The sequence below is a fragment of the Python bivittatus genome, unplaced genomic scaffold (assembly GCF_059951505.1).
Source record: "Python bivittatus isolate LINGU-HERP-01145 unplaced genomic scaffold, Pbiv_v1 ctg000350_np1212, whole genome shotgun sequence".
Taxonomy (NCBI): Eukaryota; Metazoa; Chordata; class Lepidosauria; order Squamata; family Pythonidae; genus Python; species Python bivittatus.
The window spans coordinates 24,153,262-24,180,703 of record NW_028277074.1 but is presented as its reverse complement, the minus strand read 5'-3'; the positions used below and the strand labels follow the sequence as shown (position 1 = coordinate 24,180,703).

The 27,442-nt window shown below is 37.8% G+C and overlaps 1 protein-coding gene across 6 annotated transcripts in view; it reads left to right on the top strand.

Moving 5' to 3' along the window:
* Positions 1-27,442, top strand: part of KDM6A (lysine demethylase 6A) — a 185,488-nt gene that overhangs the window by 118,848 nt on the left and 39,198 nt on the right. For all 6 annotated transcript variants that reach the window (XM_088144732.1, XM_088144733.1, XM_088144729.1 and 3 more), the window contains one exon: positions 16,664-17,439. In XM_088144732.1, coding sequence (XP_088000858.1) covers positions 16,664-17,439 — 776 coding nt within the window. The remainder of the gene's footprint in view (positions 1-16,663; positions 17,440-27,442) is intronic.

The window sequence follows — 27,442 nt, the reverse complement described above, 5'->3', positions numbered from 1 at the left end:
TGTAAGGAGGAATGGACTAAAATCCCTCCAAGCCAATGCACAGGAATGATCAACAGTTACCAGAAATGTTTAGCTGCAATTATTGTTGCTCAAGGGAGGCACACCAGTTACTGGAAGCAAAGGTTCACATACTTTTGCCACACACAAATATGTAGCTTTGGATTATGTTCCTCAAATCAATGAACAAGTATGTTTTTGACTTATTTGTTTAATTGGGTTCTCTTTATCTAGTTTTAGGACCTGTGTGGAAAACAGATCATGTTTTAGGTGATATTTATGCAGGGTTCACAAACGTTTAAGCTCCACTGTATATAATAGTATCACTTGGCTGGCAGATGCTGACAGGAATGGAATGCACAGGGATGAATGGTGCCTAGACATTTCAGAGTGGATCAAAACTATGGAAATACCATCCTGTACAACAAAGGAGGAGGCAGGATTGGAATAACGAAGGACTGTCTGAAGAGTGAAGACTTGGTTGAGTTGATCAAAGGCTTTTTGGGCCTTGGAATCCCACTGAAAGGGTACATCCTTTTTGATAAGGCAAGTCAGTAAAGTCTACAATAAAGAGCTACAAAGTCAAGAATAAATTTACAGTAAAAACTAGGAAAGCCCAGGAATTGCTATGTATCCCTGACACTGTGGGAAGCTCCTAGGACAAAGCAGGCTGTATTTTAGCTAGAAATTTCAAAATTCCTTTAAAGATCAAAAGATCACATTTTTCCAGGTTAATGTAGAAATTGTTGTCATGAAGACATTGAAGAAACACAGAAACATGATTGCCATAGAGAGCCGGGGCTTCTGGGTAAATAAACATATCATCCAAATAAATGATCAAAAACTTTTATCAGGAAATCATGAAAATATAGTTCATGAATCTCTGGCAAACCTGTGGTACTGCGGAGCATTACTGTATCTTCAAACTTCTGAAGCAAAGCTTATGCCCTCATGCCCATTAGATCATAAGCTTCTCCAATGTCCAACCTTTTGAAAACTTGTGTCTTATAGCTCTGGAAAATAAGGAAAATTGGGGTTAAGGAGTTGAGAAGCCAGAAGTTATATGCTACCTACTGAGTTCTGGCTGTCTTCTTGATAAGAAAGTTAGGCATAGTTCAGGGAGAGATAAATCCCTTTTGTAGATTCTTACTGATGAATTATTTCAGGCAGGTCTGACATAGATAAGGGTGATAGGCAGGAGTTTATAAAGCTAATTGTGCAGTTGCAGGATTGGTGGGGGGGGGGTATTACTCTGTCTCCAGCCCAGCAAGGTTGGGTCACAGGTTCTTTTGGATTTGGAAGCAATGACCACACCAGAATGAGTATTGAAGGCTTTACTCGAAGGCAGTATAAGAAAATAATAACATAATAATTATAGCATAAGACACCAATCAGAGAATATTCAGGATACAATAAGGCAAAGAAAAAAAAGACCTTATGAAGCTTATGCCAGCCAGGGAACCCCAAAGAGAGGATGGGGATGGACCTCTTCAAAGCCAGCTTTCAGACCAGCTTATATAGATTCTGAACCACCATTTCTCACCTGTTTTGGATGGTTTAATCTCACTAGTGTTTGCCAAGGGCAGCTCTATCTTATTTTGTGCTTGGAATGTGTTGCCTGGTCTTGCCAAGAATGAGATCATCAAGGTTAAGGGGTATTTATTTATACCAGGTGGTGATGAGACTATCTCAAAGTTAAGGAGTACCTGTTTTCAAGGTTTTTGGATTGACGAGAAAGATCATCATACCTTACACAGGTGTCCCACGAAGGACGGTAAAACAAGTATAATCCAACCATAACCCTTTAGTGACTAAAATAAATACTTGCTTAATTCTGTATTACATACTCAACCATTACATGGGAATATAGTTATATGTACCGTACACCTAAGGTAAAGAAGTATGTACCACTATCCCTTCCTCCTTGCCAATCTTCCAGTAAAACCACCAGCACTACAGGGAGCAAAGTTTAAATATTTAAGAGCAAAGTTGGAGAGCCCCCCTCATTTGACACAGTGATTGATGCGGTCTGAGCACTTGCAGGCTATGAGACTGGTATCCAAAGGAGGTGAAGGGATGTTACCTTGGTTCCACTAAATATGCGGATTGTGAGCCAAGAGTCAGTCGATTCCCAGGACTTATGGAAAATTCAAGGAGGAGGCCAAATAGAGTCAAAGAAATTTATGATGTTTGTCAATTGTGAGTTACAATGGTTCACTGAGTTCAGAGCATAGAATTTACCCCATCACTTGTTTCAACCGTAATAGGAGGGTGAGCAGGCTAAGTGGCTAGAACATATTTAAACTCACTGGATGGTTGTGTCAACTTGCAGTAGCTCCAGAGTCTGTTAGAGCTTGTAGCTAGATTTTGGTATCATTTTGGGGTTGCAAAGAAAACAGAATGACTACATGCCTATGCTAATAATCTGGCAAATAGCAATCTTTTCAGTAAAACAAAGTTGTTCTACAAATAAAAGCAGGGAAGTGATAGATATTTGTAAACTGCCCACAGTTGCTGGGAGTTAAGTGGTATATAATATAATTAATATTAATATAATTAATATAATATATAATTAAATAGTGGTGTATGGTAGAGTTTCCTGTAGTAATACAATAAAAATGTTGCTCTAAGACCTACTTGGTTCATAAGTCATTTAATTGATAAAACTCATGGTTTCCAGCTTCTCGTTTTTCTTTTCTTTTTTAAATTTCCTGTGATAAACTACATGTGTTATATAATTAAAGTATTATACATAAGAGTTTTGATTTAGCCACTTTAATTTTTTTCCTCTTATATTCTCTTAAATTGGTAGCATTCCTGGTGAGTATGCAGAGTTGATTGGTGAAGGAGTTGGGAATTACAATGGCATGAATTGATCTGTGAATTGTACTGAAACTGGTAGTTCCTGGATCTCATTTAACATAAAGCTGCAACTATATTTTAAAAAGAAAATGAAACACATTGTTATATATCCAGTGAGGCTTAGATGAAGTAATATCCATGTGATTGCAGCTCACAGTTTGTTCAGCAATGAACTATTTTGCGTATTGAGTACAAGGTAATAGAAGAAAAATCCTCAATAGCAGGAGTGAACTAATATTGGTATTAGGGTGCTTATTCTCAGAATGAGGTAACGTATTTGCATCTTCCTTTTTGGATGACATTTCCTTTTTCTATGCATTGATAAGTATCTCCTTGTCATCTTCTGGTTAAAGAAAGCATTATTCTAGAAATGAAACTCAGGATTTTTTCTGAATATAATTATTTATATCTTACATCTGCAAATGAACACACCAAACATTTTTGCCTTTGGTCAAGGCTTGGCTTTCTTTTCCGTGAATTCCAGTGACACCTGAGAAGAAGTAGAGGAGATGCCTTGTCTTCAGTATATTTGGACACAACTATGGAAAGATGCTGTATTCAAATTTACAGTTCAACAAATAATAAGGAAAGGAGTTTTCACTAGAAGGAAAGATACCTGGTTACTGTAATATAAGAAGGATGTAAATTTTTTGCAGACTTCACACCCAGTTGCTGAAACACCTTAATTGAAATGTGTATAAGAGCTGTGCTGGATCAAAACACAACCTGTTTACTCTACCATTCTGTTCTAATAGCGGCCAACCAGTTGCTTATGGGTAGGCTGTAATGAGACTTGAACACAATATAATATCCTCTTGCTTATGTTCTCTAGCAGATACTATTTAGAGATGTCATGAATTTTTCTAATCCCATTTTAGATTTGTCCAACTTTACATCTTGTAGTAGTGAATTCCTTAGTTTGTCCAGTGTGAAGTTCTTTTTTTCATTTGTCCTGAACCTCTCCCCTTTACTGCTATTCGGCTCAATTGGATGATTCCAGTATTGTAACAAGTGGATATAAACTCCTATCTGTTTTTCTGCAATATTCGTAATTTTATACATCTGTATCATATTATTCCACCCTCTCAAATTCTCTTTTTTTTAAGTTAAAGAGCCTGAAATACAACTTTGCTGAACATTACTCCATTCCATGTTCGTTCTGGTGCAGTGCTTCAATTAATTAAGTGAAGACATTTTTATTTTCAATTCTTTTCTTAATCATCTCTAATACTGAGATAGTTTTCATAGTAGCTGTACATTGTGTTAATGTTCTTACTGAACTACCTTCCACAACCCTTTCTCAACCAGGAGCTTCCCTGGTCTGCTACCCTGCGTATGCCCTCCTATTATGAGATAATTTATACTCTCAATTTTTTTAAATCACTGAATAGGAAAGGTGGGTGAAAGTATTTTATGCTTGCTTACCTGATTTCCATTAGCTGCATCCCCGTCCCCAAAAGTTCATTTTGGAGGCTTAGCTGTTATTTATTTGTTTTTAATGTCCCTAAATAATCTGGCCATCTCCAATGACTCCTTACTCTCCCCTGAACTTTTTATGAACAAATTAAAGGGAGATTGCTATCTATTTTTATAATAAGTTCTAGAAATTTATTTCTGTTCTTTTGTTTTGTTACCATATATTGAACTACAAAAGGACTTCTCTTAACTGAAGTAAGGACACTCTTAAAAGTAAGAGAAAAGTTACTATTGCTAAAATAATTGATACTTGTTATAAATTAGAAATTTGTCAGCGGAGTTGTTCTCTTTTCGTTACCAAGGGTATTTGCAGTTGTATTTTTCTTTTCTACTGGGAATTGTTTTTGGAGGTGAGGTACAAAGCACCAGCTTCCAGCAGAATATTGAGTACACAGTAGCTAGGAGGAATGAATCATAGAAACCTGTAACCAACTCTAGTCGTGTTTTATGAATTCTGATACCATGCAAACTTCTTAACTTTATTTTTAACTCCTCACCTATGAACCATTTCAGGAATAATTCATTGTGGTCTATGTGCATCATACATATAGGTTTTCTTGGCATCCTCCAAACATTCTAGAAATAAGCTATTTTTAACAGTGTCAGAGAGTACCCTCTCTACTGTGTGTACTGTTATTTTCCTTTTTTGGGGCGGGGGGTGGGGGAAACAAGCACAGAACTAGCATCTTTGGAAATGTTCTCTCTCTTAATCAGGATACCACCTGTGCAAAATGTATACTTCCTCTTTTATTTTCCTATTTCATTTTGTTACTGGAATTGTCCAAAGAAATAAAATGCCCAAATAAATAAATAAATGGTGCTCTTATCCAGTGACTTTCATTGCAGCATTTTTGACATACCTCTTTGCACTTTACGACCCAGAAAGCCCTCTTTTGGAAATGTAGTAAATTTAGGAGTAAACTTCCCTTCAGGTTAACACTTATTGTATCATTTGTGTTTGGATAAAGGACATTTGTTGGACTCTTGTCTCCCCTGTCAGAGTTTGTTTATTCAATTAGACAGTGCTTGATTCCAGCTGATTCTGGGTGGCTCACAATATATTACCATAAAAATCCAATACAAACCAAAATAAGATGGGACTTGGTCACTATATTCAAACAGAAACAAAAATAACAAAAACACATCTAACAAAACTAGGCCATCGCAGCCATTCCTTCCTACTTATTGCTGTGCTGTGAAAACGAACATTTTAAGCATCTCATATTGCAGTATTGCTATAGATCTAGACAGCTGTTGAAAAGCTTTTAGCTATAACAAGATTACGCAGATAGCAGTCTAGGTGTCTCCCATTATACCTGGTTCAGCTACCATAATAATCTACGGGCACGTTGGTTCTGTGCTCAATGTTAGTATCAATGGCTTTGATAACTAGAAATAATTGAGCTGCCTTATTAGTAAATGCCACAATGAGGCTCTCACCTTGGGGCCAGTTACTGTGTTTTTGCTATCCTATTTTTTACCTTTTCCCAAAATGTCCATCATTGACCACTGACATTCTACTGCTGAAGTAGATTTTCCAAATAGCTCAGCTTCTGAAGGAGAAATCAAGGAAAAATAATCAGTTTCCCTGTCTCTGCCAAGTAAAACTATTATTGTTTGAATTCTCAACTCAGCCTGCCTGTTCTTCTCTTGATATGCTGTTTCTCCAAATTTCTAGTATACTTGATATATTCTTCAGACAGGGAGGGGCTCATGCTATTTTGGCTGGAATTGTTCAAAAGCATGATCATCATATTTCAGTGGCAGGCTTGACTGTGTTTGCACCTGACAGATACTTCTTGTTAGAGAGATTTTGTGTTCTTAAAAGCCTCAGGTTACATTATATTGGCTGCCTCTCTTCAAATTTATATTGTGATTGAGTGGAATACTCAAAGGAGTCTTCTCACAATGAACCAATGGTGCCTTCATCCAACACCCAGTGATCTAGCAGCATACTGCACCATGCCTTCAGATGATGTGATGCCTCTCATCAACTTTGTTGCCCCTTGTTTGGCTCTGACAGTAGTTCCTTTGCCACCCTTGCCACTTTCCTTGCCATTCCTGAGACTGCCCACTCCCACTGATTTGACTTCAGATAAAAATTATGAATCTAGTTTAGTGCTGAAACTTTATCCCTTTTGTTACCAGGATGTTGTTGAAATAAATAGTGGAATTTTCCACTGGAGGGCACTGGTTACTATACTGAGCAAATCTTGGGAATGATGACAACATTGTATTTTGAGGTACAATAGGTACCTCAAAACACCATGATCTGTTTTTTCTGATAATATAGTCATTTTTGCCAGTTCCTTGCGTCACTACATGCTGCAAAGAATTATGGCAGAAACCAGCTTCATTGTCACCTGTTCACAAAGGTTGGGTTATCATTATAGACTCCACAAAGAAGAAAACCTTACCTTCTTCATGCAATATCACAAGCTTGATTATTGTAGAGGCAAGACATCACTGAGAGGTCAATCCCAAATGGTCAGATCCAGTTGACTAAGACATGAGAGACCTCATTGCATGGGACAAAAGCAATAACTTGCTTTGGATTCTTTCTAAGTCTGCAGTTATCCAGTTCATATAGGCTGTAATCAATTATTTTGGTGGGATAAATATGTTCCAAAATTAAATCATGTATTAAATAATGCTTTAAAAAAAGGCTACTAAGCTTTTCAGGAGGAGGAAAAACTTTCTGCTTATTCCATTAGCAAATCAAGTTCTTCTAAAAATCATACAGACTGTTCTTCAAAAATAATTGTAGGCTGCATGCCGTTATGACAGAATATCGGGCTCTGGCTCTCAGGACTCACTTAGGAGGTATTCCACAGGATTGAAATTCTTGCCTTTGATGTTGACAGGATGTTTCATATCAAAATCAGTAATGAAATGAACTATGTCCAGAAATAGAGGAAAATTTTCCATCAAATGAGTTTGTAGCTCCATGCCAGCTTTAGCCTAGATTCCAATCTTGAAGGCAGGACATTATTTTACTCACAGATTCGATCTTTTTTCCAACTTCCTTCAAAACAACAGCAATTTTGACATCAGATACCAGCTTATTTGGAGTTTAATTGCCTACAAGTGGGCAACTATATTTCTCTTAGAGCAATAGGTAATCAAAAGGAGGGCAAACAACAGGTGACCACACAGCTTTCCCAGTCAGCCTGAAATTAACTTCACTGACCATCATTCTTTTTAGTTTGGATGACTTTATATTATATTATTTGGTCCTACCTGTCCTTCACAGGGGTGATGCATGGAAATATTGGGCTCCCCCACTTTCAGCATATTTTTACCAGACACTGTACTCTTCTTCCCTTGCATCTGAAGTCTAGAAGTTCTTGATGAAATGGACATTCTTCTTCCTGCTATCCAAAATAATACTGGGTTTTACTGCTGTTGTTTCACACTATTGAAGAGGATGGAAGGCTACGCCCAATCCTTTCCCTTCAGATGTCAACATTCTATAGTTTAAAGTAGCAAACCAATTGGACCACTGTCATTTTTTCTATTTTATTATAGGAAACCTCCTGTTTCAGTTCAAGGATTTCTTTTGGCTGTTAAGTTCCTACAATTTGTGGTCTTCAAAAGCTGTGGATATTTCTATAACTGGCTGCGCATTGCAGCATCACAGATCAGTTACTTTCCAGTGGGAAGATTATACTGGCTGTTTTTTTACATCTGTCTTTGTGACTTCAAAAAACATATTTGATTCCACTGTAGTCTCTTCAGTTTCTAAAGATTACTCTGGATTCTTTTTGCACTCATGTTTTTGCCTTGCCATGGTAAGCATTGATGAACAATTGTGGTTTCTTGCATGTTCACTATTCTGTTGCCCTATATTTGTAAAGATCAAGTAACTAGCGGGCTAGATATTGGTTATGTTAGCGATGGTACGTTATGCTTAACTTCTGCATGCAATTTTTTTCCTGGGACACTTTACACTGTTTCTTTGTATGAAAGCTGCTTGTACAAGTGTAAGATCATGGGTCCTTCAGTTATTTTGATGATAGAATTTTCTGGATGGGAAATCCCATTCCCAGTTTTTAGTAGAGATGGGGAACCCATTGCCATGTTATAACAGCTTGAAGGAAATGATCTACTTGGAAATTAAACACCTAGACATATATAAATAGAAAAGAGCTTCTTGCAACCTGGAAAGCTTTAATGATCTTCCAGATCTTGTTGAAAGAAACTGTTGCAGATTTCTACTGAGAATACCATGATGGTTGTTTTTTTTTAATCTCAACCAAACAATTGGAAAGCAATTTTGGCTCTTTGATTCTACTTCATGGACAGGGCATCTTATTAGTAACTATTCCATTTTGCTGGAACTGAAAATCCACCCATTGATCTGAATATTCCATGCTTTTAATTCTTCACCAAAGCAGGAAAAGGTCATGGTGTACTGGTGAATGAGTTCCTGTTCTCTTGGCCGTAGCTTCCACTTTCCCATTGCTAAGAACAGCTAAGTAAAGTACTAGTAGGACTGATTAATATCATGTTCATTATATCATAGTGGCTGCATTAACTGTAGTCTTCCTTATTTAGAATCTTTCTGACTTAATTGGCTTAATACCAGCTGCTGGATTTCCTTTGTGTAAGAGGCATAACAATCTATATCAGCCACACTTTTACCTACTATTTATTCAAAGCATAGAGAATCAACCTTGTACAACACTCATAGTAGAGGTAATTTCAGTTTTGAAGGTGACCTCTAGATCATAACAGGCAAAGTAACACTTTGCCAACCTCTTGATTTGTGATTCTTGTAGTAGATGTTTTCCAAGGTGTTTCCCTCTCCCTCATTTTTATTCTTTGTCTCTCCATGCTCAAGGTTTGATTCTGTGGTTAAAAGTTTACTTCTAGAAAAGTATACTTTACTTTTGCCTTTACTGTTTTTCATGCTCCCGTGGACCAGAATTTTGTGTTTTCACATCCCCTATGAAACATTTCTTTAATAGGACTAAAGGAATAGGTCTGATGGGCATATGTGACACTAAACACAAGAGATAAAAACAAAAACATGCTGCTGAAACTCAAGAACACATGTCAGACCCTTACAGAAGAAACAGGCCCTGTTTCTTCGCAAAGGAAAATGACATTTCAGGAGTGGAGACAGTGCATTCCTGAAGAGCATAGGAAAGGGATTTATTAGGTTTAATTGTCTAAATACTAATACTGAGAGTATGAGAAATAAACAGGACAAGTTTGAACTTGTAGTAAAAAACATTTGAGTGAGAATGAGTAGAAAAACAAAGGAATGATATTGTTGCTGTTTTCTATTACCTGTCTAACAAAAAAGATGGGAAAAAATATGTAGATCGGTGCTTCCCAAACCTGGGTAAATTACCCAAAATTGGGTAAAAGTAGTTTTTCTTTGGGTAATGATACAAACTCATTCACAACAAGGACATTTAAATTGACTTAAAGATTGCCAGAAGTACTAAAATATATTCAAAAATCTCCCAAAGTATTCCTATTAAGAAGAAAATCGATGAAATTACCAGTGGTAATTTGTTGAAATGACAAAAAGATCATTCAAGGATAATACAGGTAGTCCTCAAGTTACAACCATTCATTCAGCAACCATTTAAATTTACAGTGGTGCTGAAGGAAGGGACTTACGACCCCTCCTCAAAGTTCTGGTTGTTGCAGCACCCCTGCAGTCACATGAACAAAATTTGGGTGCTTGGCAACCAGCTTGCACTTATGACCAGTTGCATCATCCCATGGTCACCTGATCACCATTTGAAACTTTCCCTGCCAGCTTCCGACAAGCAGAGTCAATGGGGAAGCCAGCAAGGGAGGTTGTAAGTCGCTTGGGTAAGTCTCCCCCATTCACCCCAGCCTTTCTTCACTTGCACGTACCAAACTCTCCTTCCGCCCTTCACTTGCACGCACCCATCAGGACCCTCATTCCTCCCTGAGTTTTGGGTAATGAAGGGAAAAGTTTGGGAAGCACTGATGTAGATGATGCTTTTCAAAAAAGTTAATGCATGCTAGGCCAGTAAAAGATTTTTTAGTACCTTAGGCAAAAATCAGTGTGGCCTAATTTGCAGATTATAAATTGGGAAAGCTAAGCAGAGAAAGTTACCGCATGGGCCAATAGTTTTATGTATTTAAAATTAAGGATGGGTTAGTGAAGATCTTTAAGGTTATGGATTTCTTCATAAAGATGACAAAAATTGTGAATTTTAATAATGTAAGTGTGGGAGAAAATAAAATGAATACTTTTTCCATCACAGGGTATAGCTCTTTAAAGAGTAGTTTGAATCTTATTTAACTTCATTTCTGAATTACTGTATACCATTTTCTAGGTTCACACAGTATATTGTGTCATAAACTAATAAAGTAAACCCAATTCACAGAATATACAATACACATTGAAAACAAGCCATGCTTAGCATGTAATATACATGCAAATGCGAAGTCTTTAATTTGTCTCGGTTAAGCATGTTGTATGAACAGATACACATAAGAAACATGGCTAAATCACTGCAAGTAGGGATGTCTTTTTTTGGTCCTGAGAATATCGTCTTTAAGAGCTGTCTGAAAACAGCTATAACAACAATCTCAATAGATTACAGAGAAGTAACAGTACCTACTGCAATTTGAGATGGGTTAGAATATCAGTCAGTTCATTTTGATAAAAACCTGCCAAATACTGGAAGGGAGAGAGCTTAAAAAAAAAAAAAATGAAAAAGTTAAAGGGTAGCTTTAAATATTCCCATTTGTTTTTTTCCCTAGCAGTTAACATCAATTTCAAACTGTAGTAGTATAGTAGTAGTAATAATTAAAAATAGCAGTAGTGTATAACTCAAAGTAATAAATTTAAAATTACAAAAAATTGAGGTGTAATTCAGGTATACATTTGATAAAAAAGTGGATCTCATAAGATCAGTAAAAACACTTCAAATTTGTTAGTCTTGGAGTCATTACTGAGAAAAATTGATGATAGGAGAGAAGATGGGCTCTTCCCTTTGCGACAAAGTCCCTTGTAGTGTAGTGTAGAGGTGGGGAGCTGACTTGTAAGTATAGAAAACAAACACTGGGCTCTCCAAAGATAGAAAATCTGCTATAGTGCATTCTCCCCAGACCCTTAAGCATTCAAGGTCAAGAGCTGAAAACAAAAACAGTGTCAGCAGTCCAAACCCAAGGACTCAAAAGTAATTTCATAAAAAAAAAGAAAAAAGAAGAAAATAGGCCAGCTGCAGCAGTTTGAGGCTCACTATCCTCCTTTTGCACCAACAGGCTCAGTGGACATTCCAACCTCAACATATAGGCAGTTTCCTACTTCAGAAATGTCTGGCCCCTTCCTTTCTTCTAAGTAAGACTTTTCAATATGAGGAACCAGCTCTATTCTGTGCCTGAAAAATAAGCTGGATCCCAGCCAGACAGCATAGAAGGGTGGGGGAATCTATTTATACAGGACTTGATAAGGGTAATTCCAAGTAATGCTTCCACCACAGGCTGCTGCTTCTTTTCTTTTCTTTTCTTTTCTTTTCTTTTCTTTTCTTTTCTTTTCTTTTCTTTTCTTTTCTCTCCCCTCCCCTCCCCTCCCCTCCATCATCTGCAACCCCACACCTGCCCTTTCAACAGAGCAGCATTTAAGCTTAGCTAGCCCTGAGTCTGCAGGCACTTATAATCAGGAGTTGTGCTTACTTATGAGGAGGCTGGTGTTCACCACACCCTTTCAAATGTCCAGACAGGATGTTCCAGACTATTTCCATTTCTCCTTTAGTTTCTCCCTTCTTAATTTTCTCTCCTATTTGAGTGGAGTTATGCCCTCTTAAGAGATGTAAGGCAAGTCAGTCACTTTCTAGTCAGTTGACATCCCCGTTTCATAGAATCATTGGATTTTCTGAACAATACTCAAATTTAAACTATTTTAGAGGTGTTGATTTCAAGGAGCTAATGAATAAATTGCACTAATTCACTTTTGGAGTGTATGTATTTCAATATACACAACTGATGATCTCCCTACATTTATCTAGGGATTTGGGAGATGGGGGAGGGAGGAGAGAATTCCAAAGAATTTAAAAGCCAAACTCAGGGCCTTCAAGGAGTAAGATATGAAGGTATTTTAAAGGGGTTAATTTTAAAGAATAATGCTCAATATTGCTAATTGTTGGGATCCAGGGCCTCCAGCTGAAAAGTAAAATGTTGGAGTATTTATCTATGGGGTTTCTAGACCGCTTCATGTAAGGAATTGTCTCTAAGAAGATGTAGCTGACAACTACATAATAAAATCATAATATGTAATAGTGCATACTAATGTATAAATTATTATAAAGTATAAATTCTAATATAGCACAAACATATATTAATCACAATTAACCATCCCAATATAATCTTATCATTCATGGTGTCAAAATGTACTGTGCACTAGTTATTATCAAAGGTCTTCCAAAATAATTCAGTCTTGACAATTTTTTGGAAGTCACGAAGAAAGGAAACACTCTTCCCTTTGGAGACAAACTGTTCTTAGGGGGAAGCTCCCACAGAGATTACCAACTTCTGCCAAACTCCTGATATATATTTGGGGCAAGCAGATTCTACTCAGAAAAAGCAGTCTCAACAATTTCAAGTTTCAAGTCATATAGGGCTTCATAGTACCACCCAGCAACTTGAATTGCAGTTGGACACAAGCCAGAAGTCAGTGCAGCTCTCATAGCAGCAATGTAATGTAACAAAAATAGGCCCAACCCGTAGGCACACACATAGCTGCATTCTGCATAGCTGAAGTTTCTAGGTGGTCTTCAAGAGCAGCCCCATATAGCATGAATTATAGTTGTCCAAGCAGCAGGTGACAAGGGTATGAGTGACTATCCTCAATGTATCCCATTCCAGGAAAGGCTGCAATTGGCAATCAGCTGAAGTTGGCCAAAGAGCTGGAATGAATCTATAATGTTTCTATTTCTCTACTTTTAGAACATGTCTGGATTCACACAACATAAAAGGGAGACAGGTTTGGTCCTACACTTCTTGGAATGCAGCTGAAGTTCAGTAGAAATTTTATGCTCTCAGATCAAGGCACAGGGCAGTAGATTATGTCAGGTTTGCTCACTGAGGCTGGCCGCCACACTTGCCCACAGCTAACTCCTTCCCTATGCTTCATGCTGCTCCATCCTTCATACTGTCTTAGGCAAATGCCTCAATTCCTCCTATGGGCACACAAGTTTGGTGGCGGGGGTTGGGTGGGCACATGAGTTATATCAGGTAGCTGGGAGACTGCAACAACTGCAATTGGGAAAATTTATACCAAAGCCGTTAGAAGAGAAATGCAGATATTCTCCCATCCCCATTCTTTATAGTATACAAACCAGTTAATAAAGCATTGATGTTCAATCAAGTTTAGTTCCTTATTTATTTTTACAACTATTTAAACATTCTGTAAATAGAAGTAGGATGGGCTCTACCTTTTTAAGTTTATTGCAAACTAAAGATACTAATTAGAATAAGTTATTAGGATTTAGAGTGCTCTGTTAAGTATAGCAGGTTTAGATACTCCCATTAAGGCTTTCATTATGCTTTCTAACATTAAATCTTTGTTTTCTTTCCCCTTCAGGGGAATTTGTTTTGTTAACAAGAATACTATTGCTGATGTTTTGTTGTACACATATTTCAATAAGGTTTTGTAAATGTTGTGTTAAAGTGTCCTGAATTAATTCCCAGATTTACTGGTATACAGTGGTACCTCGGGATACGAACGCCTCTACTAACGAACTTTTCGGGTTACGACCAGCTCCGGCCGCAAAAATTTACCTCGATGTGCGAACTCCACCTCGGGGTACGGTCATTTTTCCGCCCTGACACGTGGTCCGCGGCCATTTTTCCGCCCCTGACACGTGGTCCACGGCCGTTTTCGCGCCACGCGGCGCCCGGCCATTCTCCCGCCCCGCCGCGCTCGGCTGTTCTCCTGCGGCGCCGCGCAGCGCTCGGCCGTTCTCCCGCCGTGCCACACCCGGCCTTTCTCCGGCCACGCCGCGCCCGGCCTTTTTCCCACCGTGCCGCACCCGGCCATTCTCCCGCCCCTGACGCGTGGTCCGCGGACGCCAGAACAGATTAACGGTAATTACATTGAACCTTATGGGAAAATTTGCTTCGGGGTGCGACCAAATTCAGAGGGCAGAACGGATTAACCGGATTTACATTGAACCCTATGGGGAAATTTGCATCAGGTTACGATCAACTCGGGATACGCCCAGAGTCACGGAACACATTAAGTTTGTATCCCGAGGTACCACTGTATTTATTTAATTTGGGAGCTCCCTCTGATATATATTGATTCTTTTCCTCCTCTTATATGGCCAAAATTTCTACAAAACTTACAGTTGAAACTGATGATCAGTTTGTCTTCCTAAGTCATAATGATAGTTAAATTCCAGGTCTTTTAATCCTTGACTTTTATATGTATGGTAATTGTGGGTCTTCAGATAACTGGTTTCTTTTTAAAGATGTTTATACCCAGTTCTTTTTGGTTGGAATAAATCAATGTATAGTACAGATTGCTTTATTGCAAGCATGTGAGCTTATCTGCCTTGAAATTTGTACATTTAAAAAAAAAAAATCAAAGGATATCCAAAGTTCCATAGATGGGTGGACAAAATTATGTTCTTAAATGTGAAGATATTTAAAGTTTTTAAATGGTTTTACAAGTTGTAAGCTGACAGGGATCATTAGTGGGTCAGGATACAAATAACTTTATGAGTACTACATTCTTTAAATTATGAGAACTGGTCAGTAAAATAAAGCCATGAAATTGTGCCACCTCTTAGTACAAAAGCCACAAAATGATGGATATAATATCCATAGTTATAAAGCTTTCTAAACCGTGAGATCAGTTTATCAGATTTATATAGCCGCCCATCTCACGGATATGACTCTGGGTGGCGTACAATAACAGTTAAAACAATTAAAACCACAGTTAAAACCAATTAGCACAATTACAAATAAAAATCGAATAAAAATAAAAAGCTGCAGGAGAACAGACCAGTGCCCTACATACAAAATAACCATCTTGCAGGCTCCCCATTTTTCTGGGATTCACACTTCTGCTGAAAAAAACATGTTTTCAGGGATTTCCTGAATGCCAGTAGGGTTGAGGTTAATTCACCTTGGGGAATGATGTTCCAAAAGGCAGGGCCCACAGCAGAAAAGGCCTGCCTCCTAGGTCCCATCAGATGAGGCTCTTTAGCAGACGGGACCCGTAACGTGCCCCTCCTGCTGGACCTGATGGGACAGGTAGATGTAACCAGGGAGAGGCAGTCCCTCAAATAACCTGGTCCCATGCCATGTAGGCCTTTAAAGGTCAAAAACAGCACCTTGAACTGAACTTGGAAGCAAACTGTCAACCAATGCAGTTTGCAGAGCAGACATGTAATGTGTGCCATTCTAGAAGCACACATAACTGCCCTCACTGTGGCATTTTGCACCAGTTGAAGCTTCCAGATGCTCTTCAAGGGCAGCCCCATATACAGTGTATTAGAGGAGTCCATTCGGGAGGTGATCAGGACATGAGTAACTGTGAGCAGAGCCTCATGATCCAGGAATGGGTGCAGTTGGCACACAAGACAAAGCTGTGCAAAGGTCCTCCTAGCCACGACTGCCATCTCCTCTTTGAGCAGGAGTCGTGAATCCAGAAGGACCCCCAGATTGTGCACCAGGTCTCTCTGGGGCAGTGCAACCCCATCCAGTACCAAAGATGGTAAGGTCTCTGATTGAGAACGCCCTAAAACCTAAAGCCACTCAGTCTTGCCAAGGTTCAGTTGAAGCCTGTTGTTCCCCATCCAGACACCCACAGCCCCCTTAGTATTTAAAGTATTTTATTATTTTTTTGCCCTTAGGAGATGAGCTGTAATGCTGCTTGTACTCATCCACTTTGAATAGGAAACCATTTGCCTAGTTAATTGCTAATCATTTCTTTTGTATTGTTCTGCAAGTTGCCACTTGTGACTAACAAATACTGCCTTTAACATAGGTAGATGAATTTAGATAGCTAAACCTTCTAATGCTCTTTACAAGTCTTCAGTTTGAGCTATAAGCATTAGAATTTGTCCCATGTTGTTTCTCAGAGTGGACTTCCTATGTTATAGTTGGATTTGTGATGCTGTCACAGCTCTTTTGCAGGCATTTGGAAGCTTGAGAGATGAGGAGGGATCTTCTGATACTTCCTTTTCAAAATTAGGTTTTGTGAATAAATACATTCACGTTTTTAAATTATAAGTAAAAACTGTTGAGAAAATATTGAAGTTACATCTGATTCCTAAGCCATAAATACATTTAGGTATTTAAATAAAATCATGTTTCTTCTCTCTAGGGGCTTCAAAAAAGTCAGAGTTCACATTTGGCAGGTCCTAATAGTGAACGACCTCTCTCTTCCACTGGGCCTTCCCAGCATCTCCAGGCAGCTGGCACTGGTATTCAAAATCAAAATGGACATCCTACCATGCCTAGCAATTCAGTAACACAGGGGGCTGCTCTCAATCACCTCCCCTCTCACACTGCTACCTCAGGTGGACAACAAGGCATTACCTTAACCAAAGAGAGCAAGCCTTCAGGAAACACATCAGCAGTGCCTGACATAAACAGGCATTCTGGAGAGACACCTAACAGCACTGCCAGTGTAGAAGGACTTCCTAATCATGTCCATCAGGTGACGGCAGATGCTGTTTCTAGCCCTAGCCATGGAGATTCAAAGTCACCAGGTTTACTTAGTTCAGACAATCCTCAGCTCTCTGCCTTGTTGATGGGAAAAGCCAATAACAATGTGGGTACTGGAACCTGTGACAAAGTCAATAACATCCATCCAACTGTTCATACAAAGACTGAGAATTCTGTTGCCTCCTCACCATCTTCAGCCATTTCCACAGCAACACCTTCTCCAAAATCTACTGAACAGACTACCACAAACAGTGTTACCAGCCTTAACAGCCCTCACAGTGGACATGCAGTTAATGGAGAGGCATTGGAGGACTCTCAGAGCCCCATAAAAATCAATCCTCCTCTTACTGGACACAAACCTAATCCCCCGATCATACCATCTATGTCGGTATCTATATATCCAAGTTCTGCAGAGGTTCTAAAAGCATGCAGGTAAGTGCTCAAACTCCTTTAATTAAAACAAGTATAATTTTATATTGTATGTATTTCCCCAAATATTTTTATTTAAATAAAAAGCATTAAATTGTACAGTAATAAATAATTACTTTGCTTGTTTTTAATTATTGTATGTTCCATTAAAAATGAACATATGCATTCTGATTTTTGAGCTCTTTTAAAAATGAAGCTTATGAAAATGTATGCAGTAGCTACTTGTTTGAATATGTGTTGAAACGAAGAGCAATCCTACCCAACACTGTAGAATATTATAGCAAACTCTAGCAGAAGAGATGGAGTGGCCACCATGAATCAGAATGAAATTGGCAGTATATAAATGTGATAAGTGTTCATATTTTCCCCATTAATAGTTTTAAAATTATTATTAAGATACTCTATCCCATTGAAATCATTGGTAAAGGATTGATTTATTTAAGCTGAAAGAGTCTCCTCTCCTAACATACCTTCCCTGCATAGAGCTATAAAGACCTGCAGGCACAAACAGAGAAAAATTCATGAAAAGTACACTTTTGGCTCCTGTTCTTTTTCTCCTAAGCTCCTGAAGAACATGAAATAAAAGGAGAGATAGATAGATAGATAGATAGATAGATAGATAGATAGATAGATAGATAGATAGATAGATAGATAGATAGATAATTTATTTATTTTGAATGATGAGTTAAAATGTTTTCAGCAAGACATTGTATATTGAAATCCTTTACTTCCCGCAAATAATTTTTAAAATCTGTGCAACTACTAAAAGACGTTCTTATGCAAGATCATTATTGTATACAGTTTCAAGAATAAGGTGAGTTTCTGTCTCCAGGGCATTGGCATTTTCACAAGAGAAGGAAGAAGAATCCAGTGCTTATGGGGTTTATTGTTCACTTTTACCAAGATTGGTAGATTTCTTTCTGACTTCCTGCCAGCCTGACTGGGCATCTAAAGGATGGGGGTTACAGTGGTGTTGAACAGCAATAAATTTACTCCTCTAGAGATTAGATTAGAAACAAGGAATTGATTGCTTTGCTTGTTCAGGAGAAGAAAGCAAGTTAAAATAGTTGGAGTTGAAAAGAGTTCCTCGTAGCCCCATGAGTCTCCTCTTGTGTTCCACAAAAGATCAGAGCAGTACAGCACAAAAAGCTAAAGAAAACATTTTAATTCTTTACCGAAAAATAAAGTTTTACATTCTGTATATTATACTCTGTTTTAACTACATTAGTATATTTTCATAATTCTTTCTAATTGGATATTTTGGGGCGAAATGTTACTCAACCACATTTTTAAATGCAGAAACCAACCATAATTTTAATATTAAAATTTAGTTTAGCATTATGACTAAACTAAGTTACAGATTTAAAAGTTTATGTTCCTGAAGTAAGGAAATAACTTTAAATAGCTGAAGAAGTATTATAACAATTCAGAAGTTTCTGTATGTTCCCCTTCCCTGCTCCCCCACCAAGACTCTAGGATAGGAAATATTTTCTTTGGTTTTATATTTTGATAACTTCAACATTTTTCAAAACTTTAAATTTCTAACCATGTTTTTTTTCTTTCTTTCTTTGCTTTTATTAGTGGAATAGAAAAAATAAAGAAAAATGAACAATGAGAGAAAAAAAGAAAACTAAAAAGAAACAAACATACAGGGCATGCATTCACAGATATATATACATATTTAAAAGTTCTGTAGTTCAGTGAACAGTAGCTATAGTTCATTATAATTATCCACAGCTAATCTTTGTCAATAAGTTAGTTGCTAAAAATATCATTTCTGCAGGGCATTTTAGCTAGAAACAGGGCATAGAGAATCTGCTGTGTTCAAATGTCAATTTCCGTGTAATAGGAATATATTTTAAAAAATGAACTCAGAATATTACATCTTAGTTTCCTCCCAAGGTGAAATCATTTCTTCTTTTTTGACAAGACAAGAAGGCACTATAAAAGTTTCCACTGAGGTAGGGATAAGGTCCAAAGTTGGAGTTACATTGTTAGACATCTGCTCCCTTTCCTTGAAGCAATTCTAGGCTTTGGGGACATCTTTCTGGGGCTTGTAGGATGTGCAGCCTTTTCAATTTGCATTTTAATAACTAGTCATTATTGGTTTATAAGATTTTATTACAGAGATTAATTCTTGGAACTATAGCATTGTGGAATTATTTTCATAAACCCAAAGAGACTTTGGATTAGTTTTTTTTTCAAAGAGCAACTGATCATGATGCATCCTGCTTTAACAACATAAAGAAGTTTTCTAAATAGGAAAGCCATCTTCTTTTCAAAGGAAAGAAAAATTTTGTTTGTTTGTTTGTCACATTTATATCGCTGCCCATCTCACACAAAGCAACTCTGCAAATCTCCAAATATTGGAGTTTTTTAGATTTGGCATTATGTATTCATGGTAAAGATTTAAATATCTCCAATGACTATAATGTTGCATTCTTACTACTACATAGCCCCTAATGCAAACTTACAGGGCACACTGGAGCTAGTTTAGCTTTTCATAACTCTTAAAACAAGCACATACTTACACCTGGTGTGCATATATTTTAACTAGTAGGCAACCCTCAGTTTTCTCTCTATCTTATTCTAAACATCTTTATGACACTGAGGGAATGTGAAGGTGAGAAGATTGCTATAGAAGCTCAGTTGTGAATCTGGGAAAAGAATGAACTCATGAATACAAATGTGGGTGAATAATACAGTGAATGAAAACATAAGAGATGCTTGAAAATGAATAGCAGCCCCAAGAAACACTGAATATATTTTGTCTCTTGTGAATACTTGAATAGAATCGTATATGTCAGCACTCTATCATCTGCCTCTATCACTTAGTGATGGCAATTCCAGCAGTCCTGGTTGCTGTCATAACCCGAGGACTGCGCAAGTCAATTATCAAGGACCTTACATGATTGCAACTTCTGACTTCCTGCCAGCTTCCCCATTGATTTCACTTGTGGGAAGCCAACAGGGAATGTTGGAAATTGCAATAATGTGACTATGGCTTACTGCAACATCGTAATCGCGAACCAGGTGCCAAGCACCTGGATCACGATTGCGGGGATGCTACAACGGCTAGAACTCCGAGGACTGCTCTTACAATTTGTTCAGTGACATCATCGGCATCATAACTTTGGTCACTGAGCCAGTGGTCATAACCTGAGGACTACCTGTAGAGGATTGCTTTGTGATTGTGCTCTGATCTTTTACTCTCCCAAGGTTTTTACTTATGTATTTAAAAAGGACTGTCGGTTTTTTATAGATTCTTCACGATTGGATTGGATTTTACTTCATTTTGCATCTGTAGCTATTTAAGTTTATTGTAGATTTTACTGTATAATTTGTTCTTTTTGTTGAATTGTTGTATAACTGTCAGTCTGTGGAGAAGTATAGAAATGTAGCAAATATAGAAATGTTGACATATTGATATGAATATATCTCTTCAGAACAATTTATTTTTTATTTATTTATATTTCAAATTTGTCACCACCCATCTCACTGTCACAGTTACATTTAAGAGCACAGATCAGTACAGTACTTAATTCCTTAGTGCTGTATATTAAGAGAGTTTACAGTAAACAAATATTGCAGGTGACAAACTGTGTGAGAAAGAGGATAGAAAATTAGGGATTGATAAATTATTGAAACATATTAAATACGAAATTGTTGAAATTGAGATACCAGTTATTGGAGAGTAAATACAATTGTATTACATTGTTGAATTCTGCAGATAGATAGATAGATAGATAGATAGATAGATAGATAGATAGATAGATAGATAGATAGATAGATAGTAGAAAGTTGTATTTTAAATCTCAACAAAGAAGTATTTTTCTCCCTACAGGTAGTTCTCATTTAACGACCCTAACTGGGACTGGAATTTCCATTGCTAGGTGAAGCGAAACATTGCATGACTGCACACTTAGCGACAGCAGTTTCAGTAGTCCCAGTTGTGGTCATTGGATGGGGACTGCACCGTCATTAGGCAAGGACCTCATGCTTCTCCTGCCTTGAGCAAACTGCCGGCTCTGTCCCGCTGCCTACTCCCTGGCTGAGCCGGGTGAGCTCCTTCGGCAGACAAGGCTCTGTCGCACTTGCCTCCACTTCAGCTCCCCCCAGCCACCTACTTCCCCCATCTCTGTCCTTTTGGCTGCCCTGCACTCTGTTGCCTACCCTGCCGAAGGGCTGTCTGCTGCCTCAGCTGGGCACACCTCAGCAGCGGGAGAAAGAAGACAGCAAAGGTCAGCTAGGGGTGGCAGGGCTAGGTAGTGGCAGCAGAGTGCAGGGCAGCCCAAAGGGCAGAGACGCAAGGGAGATAGGTGGGTGGGGGGAGTTGAAGCGTACGCTGTGGTCGTTAATGCAGGCAGCCTGCCAGGTGCCCAAATTTTGATCATGTGACCGCAGGGGAGCTGCGACAGCCGTAACTTCAAGGACTGGTTATTACTACCATTCATTCAGCACTGTTATAGCTTCCAACGGTCACTGAACGAATGGTCATTAAGTGAGGACTACCTGTATTTGTTTTTTCTTCTGTTTTGTCTTAGCCCTTTTTAAAAGTAGACTCTCCTTCAAGTAAAGATCAACTCCTGGTTGATACATAGACTACATAGACACATCCAAGTTGTTTTCTTGGCAGCAATATGGAAGTGCTTACCACTGCCATTTTCCAGGATGGTTTTTCTGACTTACTGATCTAGGCCAAGGATTTCCTAGTGGTTTCCTAATCACACGATCAGCCAAGGTCAGCTGCAATACTACTACCTTGCTGTCTTCATTTAGAATATATTCTATTGCATAGTAATGTTTGTCAGTGCCATATTATAGCATTAAATTGTGAAGATACCTAGCTCTGCGTGTTACTGCTTTAGTAGTCATATACAGCTCAGATTGTTTTACCCTTTTAAAGACTACAAAACAATAAGATGATTTCAAGGCATTCACAGTGACTGCAGAATTTTTCTTGAATAGTAGAGATATAAAGGCCAGTGTGTTATATACCTAATACATTAATGAATGTGCACTTTTAGCATTTAACACCATTAAATATGTTCTTGATCAGTTTATTATAAATTGCTTCCAAGTAATTTTGCATGTAATCTCAAAAGCAAATAATAGTCTTTTAAAAAATATATATTATGTCTGCTATAATATGTTTTAAATTTGTAATGCTTTGGAAGATACACCTCATTTGCATAATAATTAAATATCTCAGGTTATTGGAAAATTGTCACTATAACCATGGTTCAAAGAAGAAATAACCTAACAAGACAAGATTGCAGATGAAGCTGGTTCTTCTTCTGTATTTTCTTCTAAGCATGCTATTGTTCATATTCAAAGATGGTTTCCTTCTTCAGAAGTAAAAGTATCTCTAGTAGAAAAAAAATTAAAAGAATATTTTAACTGTTACTTGTAATATTAATAGTATTTAAATTATTTTTGAACCTTGTTTTAAAAAAATGGTAATATGCATATCAAGAAGTCTAGAATGGAGAAGGGTTTTTGTTTTAAGAAAGCAAAGTAGTACTATAAACTTAGGATATTGGTCAGATATTGTTAATTGACTCTATATTACTAAAATATGTTAAGCATTTAAGTTAGACAAGAATGCCCCAATATATTAGACAACTTTTAAAATATTCTACCATAAAATACAGAGATATCAGGCAGTTGCTCCTTAGCATTACAAAAGTCATACTGCATTAGCCGTCTTGTACCTCAGGTGATCACTAGGTTTTCTATATCTCTTTGTTAGCAGGTCAGGTTCGGTAACCCTATGTTACATTATGCTGAATCTCATTTAGGCATCTCCTACTCTTTGTCTAGAAAAAATCTGCCTTTTTCACCAATTAACTATATGTGGTTTAGTTTCTACTACTATGTATTAATTTATTTTATCAAATTTATTATGGCCACCCACTCCAGAAGGTTCTAGGTAGCTTACAATATCAAACAATTAAAAACAGTTTAAAAACACATGAAAAAGACATGGCAATTCAGACTAAAAGCAACCATACCAACAAAACCACAAGAGCTTCACAAAAACACTATCCTGAGACCTGGGAACAGAGCCAGGTTTTGAGGGTCTTCCAGGATCCCAGGAAAGTGGATGTCACATCTGAAGTGAAGCTGTGCCAGAGGGTAGAGGCAGTGACAGGGAGGGCATGCTTCCTCAGTCCTACAAGGTGACAAAGTTTAATTGAGGTGACCTGGAGCACACCCAGGTGGACAGAAATGAGTGGAGCTAGGTGGTCCCTTAGATAATTAGGCCCTATGCCATGAAGGGCTTTATAGGTAACAGCCAGCACCTTGAATTGCACCTGAAAGTGAATTTGCAGCCAATGCAGCTTGTGAAGCAGCAATGACATGGATATAATGAGAAGTTCCCATTACTGCTTGTGCTGCTGCATTTTGAACCAGCTGCAGCTTCCAGATGGTCTTCAAGGGCAGTCCTATGTAGAGCACATCTCATTGAGCAGCAGCTATGAGTCCAGGAGCACCCCCAAATTACATACTAGTCTCAAATAGGGAAGTGCTATCCCATGAAAGACCAGTGTTGGAACTGCCCCCAACCACTCTGTCTTGTCAGGACTGAACCAAAGTTTGTTCCTCCCCATCCAGACCTCCACAGCCTCCAGACCCTGGGTTAATATATTGACAGCTTCACCTGTGCAGCTCAGGGTTGAGATGTAGAGCTCTGAACTGATGGATGTCCTTACCCAATGGTTTCATGTAGATGTTAAAGGAGGGGGGAAAGTGTTAGATCCTGAGGCCTCCCCACAAGTGAAGACTACAGATGCCATCTCTCCCCTCCCATCAACACCAACTGGAAGGAACTACTAAGGAAGGATGTGAACCAGTCCAGCACAGTGTCTCCCACTCCCAGCCCTCGTACTTGGTCCAGAAGGATACTCTGGTCAGCACATCAAAAGCTGTTGAGAGATCAAGGATGGGTGCACTATCCTCAGCTCAGTCAAAGATAATTGACATGCTTGACCAACACTGTCTCCATACTATATCCCAGTCTGAAACCCAACAGAAACAGTTTGGGATGATCCATTTCCTCGAAGATCCTCTGTAACTACCACAACCTTCCCCACAAAGGGAAGATTGGAAACTGGATGATAGTTGTCCAGAATGGAGAAGTATAATTATTCAATTTCTAGCATCCCTCAATGAAATAGAGTTCAGACAGAAGTAATTTCGATACTGTGTTTGTGAACTAGCTGTGAGGAAGATGCCTACATTTTGTAAGAGTACATATATGCGGATAGGTTTCTTTTAAAAAAGGGGGGTTCATTAAACTTCTGATAGGCTTAGCATATCCTTTGCAGTTTGACTCCCCAAAATGGGAGGGAGGGAGGGAGGGAGGATCCTCTCAAGAGACATTATGTTATAATTAATGCTATAGCCCTCAGCAGCTTAAACAAAATTAAAAAGGAGCTGCCCCTGTCTGGAAAATATTGCCTGTCCCTTTGCTATGCCCTCCTTAATCTTCATTTTCCTCCTAGCTTTTCACACCTGATTCTCTGTAGCATTCAGAAATTTGAAAAGGATTACTGCCTTCTAAAATGTTAAGTTTTACTGATTCTCAGATACAATTTATATAGTGATTTGTTTTTAAATACTAAATTAAGCTTAGCAGTATTCATCTTGCATTTCCATAAATTGTGCTCATTTATTGCTTTGGCAATGCTTTGCATAATATAAAGAGAATATAAAAGATTTCAGATTCACTTTTCAGAGCAAATATAGCTATAGCATCCTGTCTGATAACAGCAAAGTGAACAGAGAGATTGTTTTTATGTTTATTTATTATGCTGTGTTAATCATGTAATTAACTAGCATATAGGAAAACATACAATCTATTTCAATAATTCAAAAATTATAAAAGTTATCAAATAATAGTAATTTATAAATTATTATTGTTTTTATTGTGGCTTTGAGTCTTGACTCCTAGTAACTGCCTGGACAAGTCTCTGCAGTTTTCTTGGCAACATTTTCGGAAGTAGTTTGCTATTGCCTGCTTCCTAGGGCTGAGAAAGAGTGACTGGCCCAAAGTCACCCAGCTACCTTCGTGTCCAAGGCAGGACTAAAACTCATGCTCTCCCAGTTTCTAACCTGGTGCCTTACCCACTACAGGCAGTCCTCGTTTAGTAACTGGCTCATTAGCGGCCATTCACAGTTATGACAGTGATGAAAAAGTATCTTTATGACCAATCCTCGCATTTACGACCCTTGCAGGACAAGGATTGAAGTAAGATCATAAGCACAGTCATGGTTTCACTTAGTGACTGCTTTGCTTAACAACTGAGTTGCCTGTCCCAGTTGTGGTTGCTAAACAAGGACTAACTGAACACCAAACTGGCTCTCAGTAATAAATACAATCAACATAAATTCAACATAGTAATACTGCCATAAAACCACAAGACTTTACAACACTGAAACAGCTAGATCCTCAGTCCTCAAACACATATTTTAAAAGTCATGTTTTTAAAAGCTTCCTAAATTCCAGGAGTTAGGGTGAAGTTTTTATACCTGGTAGGAAAGAATGCCAGAAGGGAGCTTCTGCAGAGAATGCTTTCTTCTGAGTCCCTCTCGTCACACCTTACGAGGATTTGAGATTCTTCAGCAAGCCCTCTCCACAGTACAGACAGTAAAGTTGTGGACTTTGTTTTGCTTTGGTGTGTTAAGTCTAAAATAATAAACTTTTTAAATATATCTACTGTCAAAATATAGTTTCTTAATAGGTTGCCACTAGAATACAATGCTGTTTCTGGAGCTGCACAAAAAATATTTAAATTGTATCTACATGTGGTCCCTGGGTCTTCTCCCTGTGAATTAGGGTAAATAATGGTTAATAGTGTTTTTCTACTATATCCATATTTGCCACAGGTGTGTACAATACTACTTCAGGCTACTAAAATTGAGGGGTGGGGATGCAGCCATTATAATGTGTTGTGATTTTTCTTGTTAGAGTATTTTATTGTAAAGGATTAAAAAGAGAAAAATGTAGTTGGGGAGTAGTTGGTATAGTTGCTAATTAGTTTTCCCTTGCCTAGATTGCCACAGCTTAATACAAAATTGCATTATTAGCTATGCAAATCTCTACAATTATGCAGGAATAATAGAGTACAAATAATGAGTAATCCCAAATCTTTGACTCCTAATTTTGCTTCTGGAAAAGCAATTGGCTACTGATTGCTTCACTCCTATAATCCAACTGAATTTGAAGTTGTTGGTTGACATTGTTTTGTTGGTTGACTTTTTAAAATAAGTTGAATTTGATTAGTTCATATAGTTCTATTGGAAAATGTTGGAGTAAAGAAATAAATTGGTTCTATTAGAGCAATGTTTCCCAACTTTGGCAATTTTCAGATGTATAGACTAATGAGTATAAAATGGAGAACCTCTTCTGAAGTTAACTCTAAGAAATAAGTGTCTTGGTCTGTGATACTGAATTTGGTAGGCATATTTTTAAAATGATATGTAACATGGAAGCTTTATTAACTTGCAATCAGATTATTCTCATTACATATGAGAATAGAATATTTCTTAAAATATTTCAAAATATTCAACAAGTTTCACAAAGTATTTTAAAAGTTAAAATTCAGTCATTTCTATTTGAATTTGACAATTGTTTCTGTTTCATTGATAAACCCTTATTCATGTGTTCTTATGTAATCAGGAAAACAGTATTGTATTTGTTTAATTATAATAGTGCTTCTTAGGATGCGAGCATTGACTTGGACAAGATACCCTTTATTCGGGAGTGTAAATTTGTGCCTATCTGGATACTATGCATGGTATTTGCACTTTTTCAGCATGTAGATAAAAAGGATGTTTATGTTCTTTCTGGTCTTTTTTCCTGCTTTGTAGCTCTCAGCCTTTATGTGTTAATTATCTTGATGTTACAAACTGAGGAAAGATAAGGAGTGCCTTTCTAACTAAATAAATATTGAAAGTCCTTCATTGAATATATGAAGGATATAAAAGCTTAATAATGATT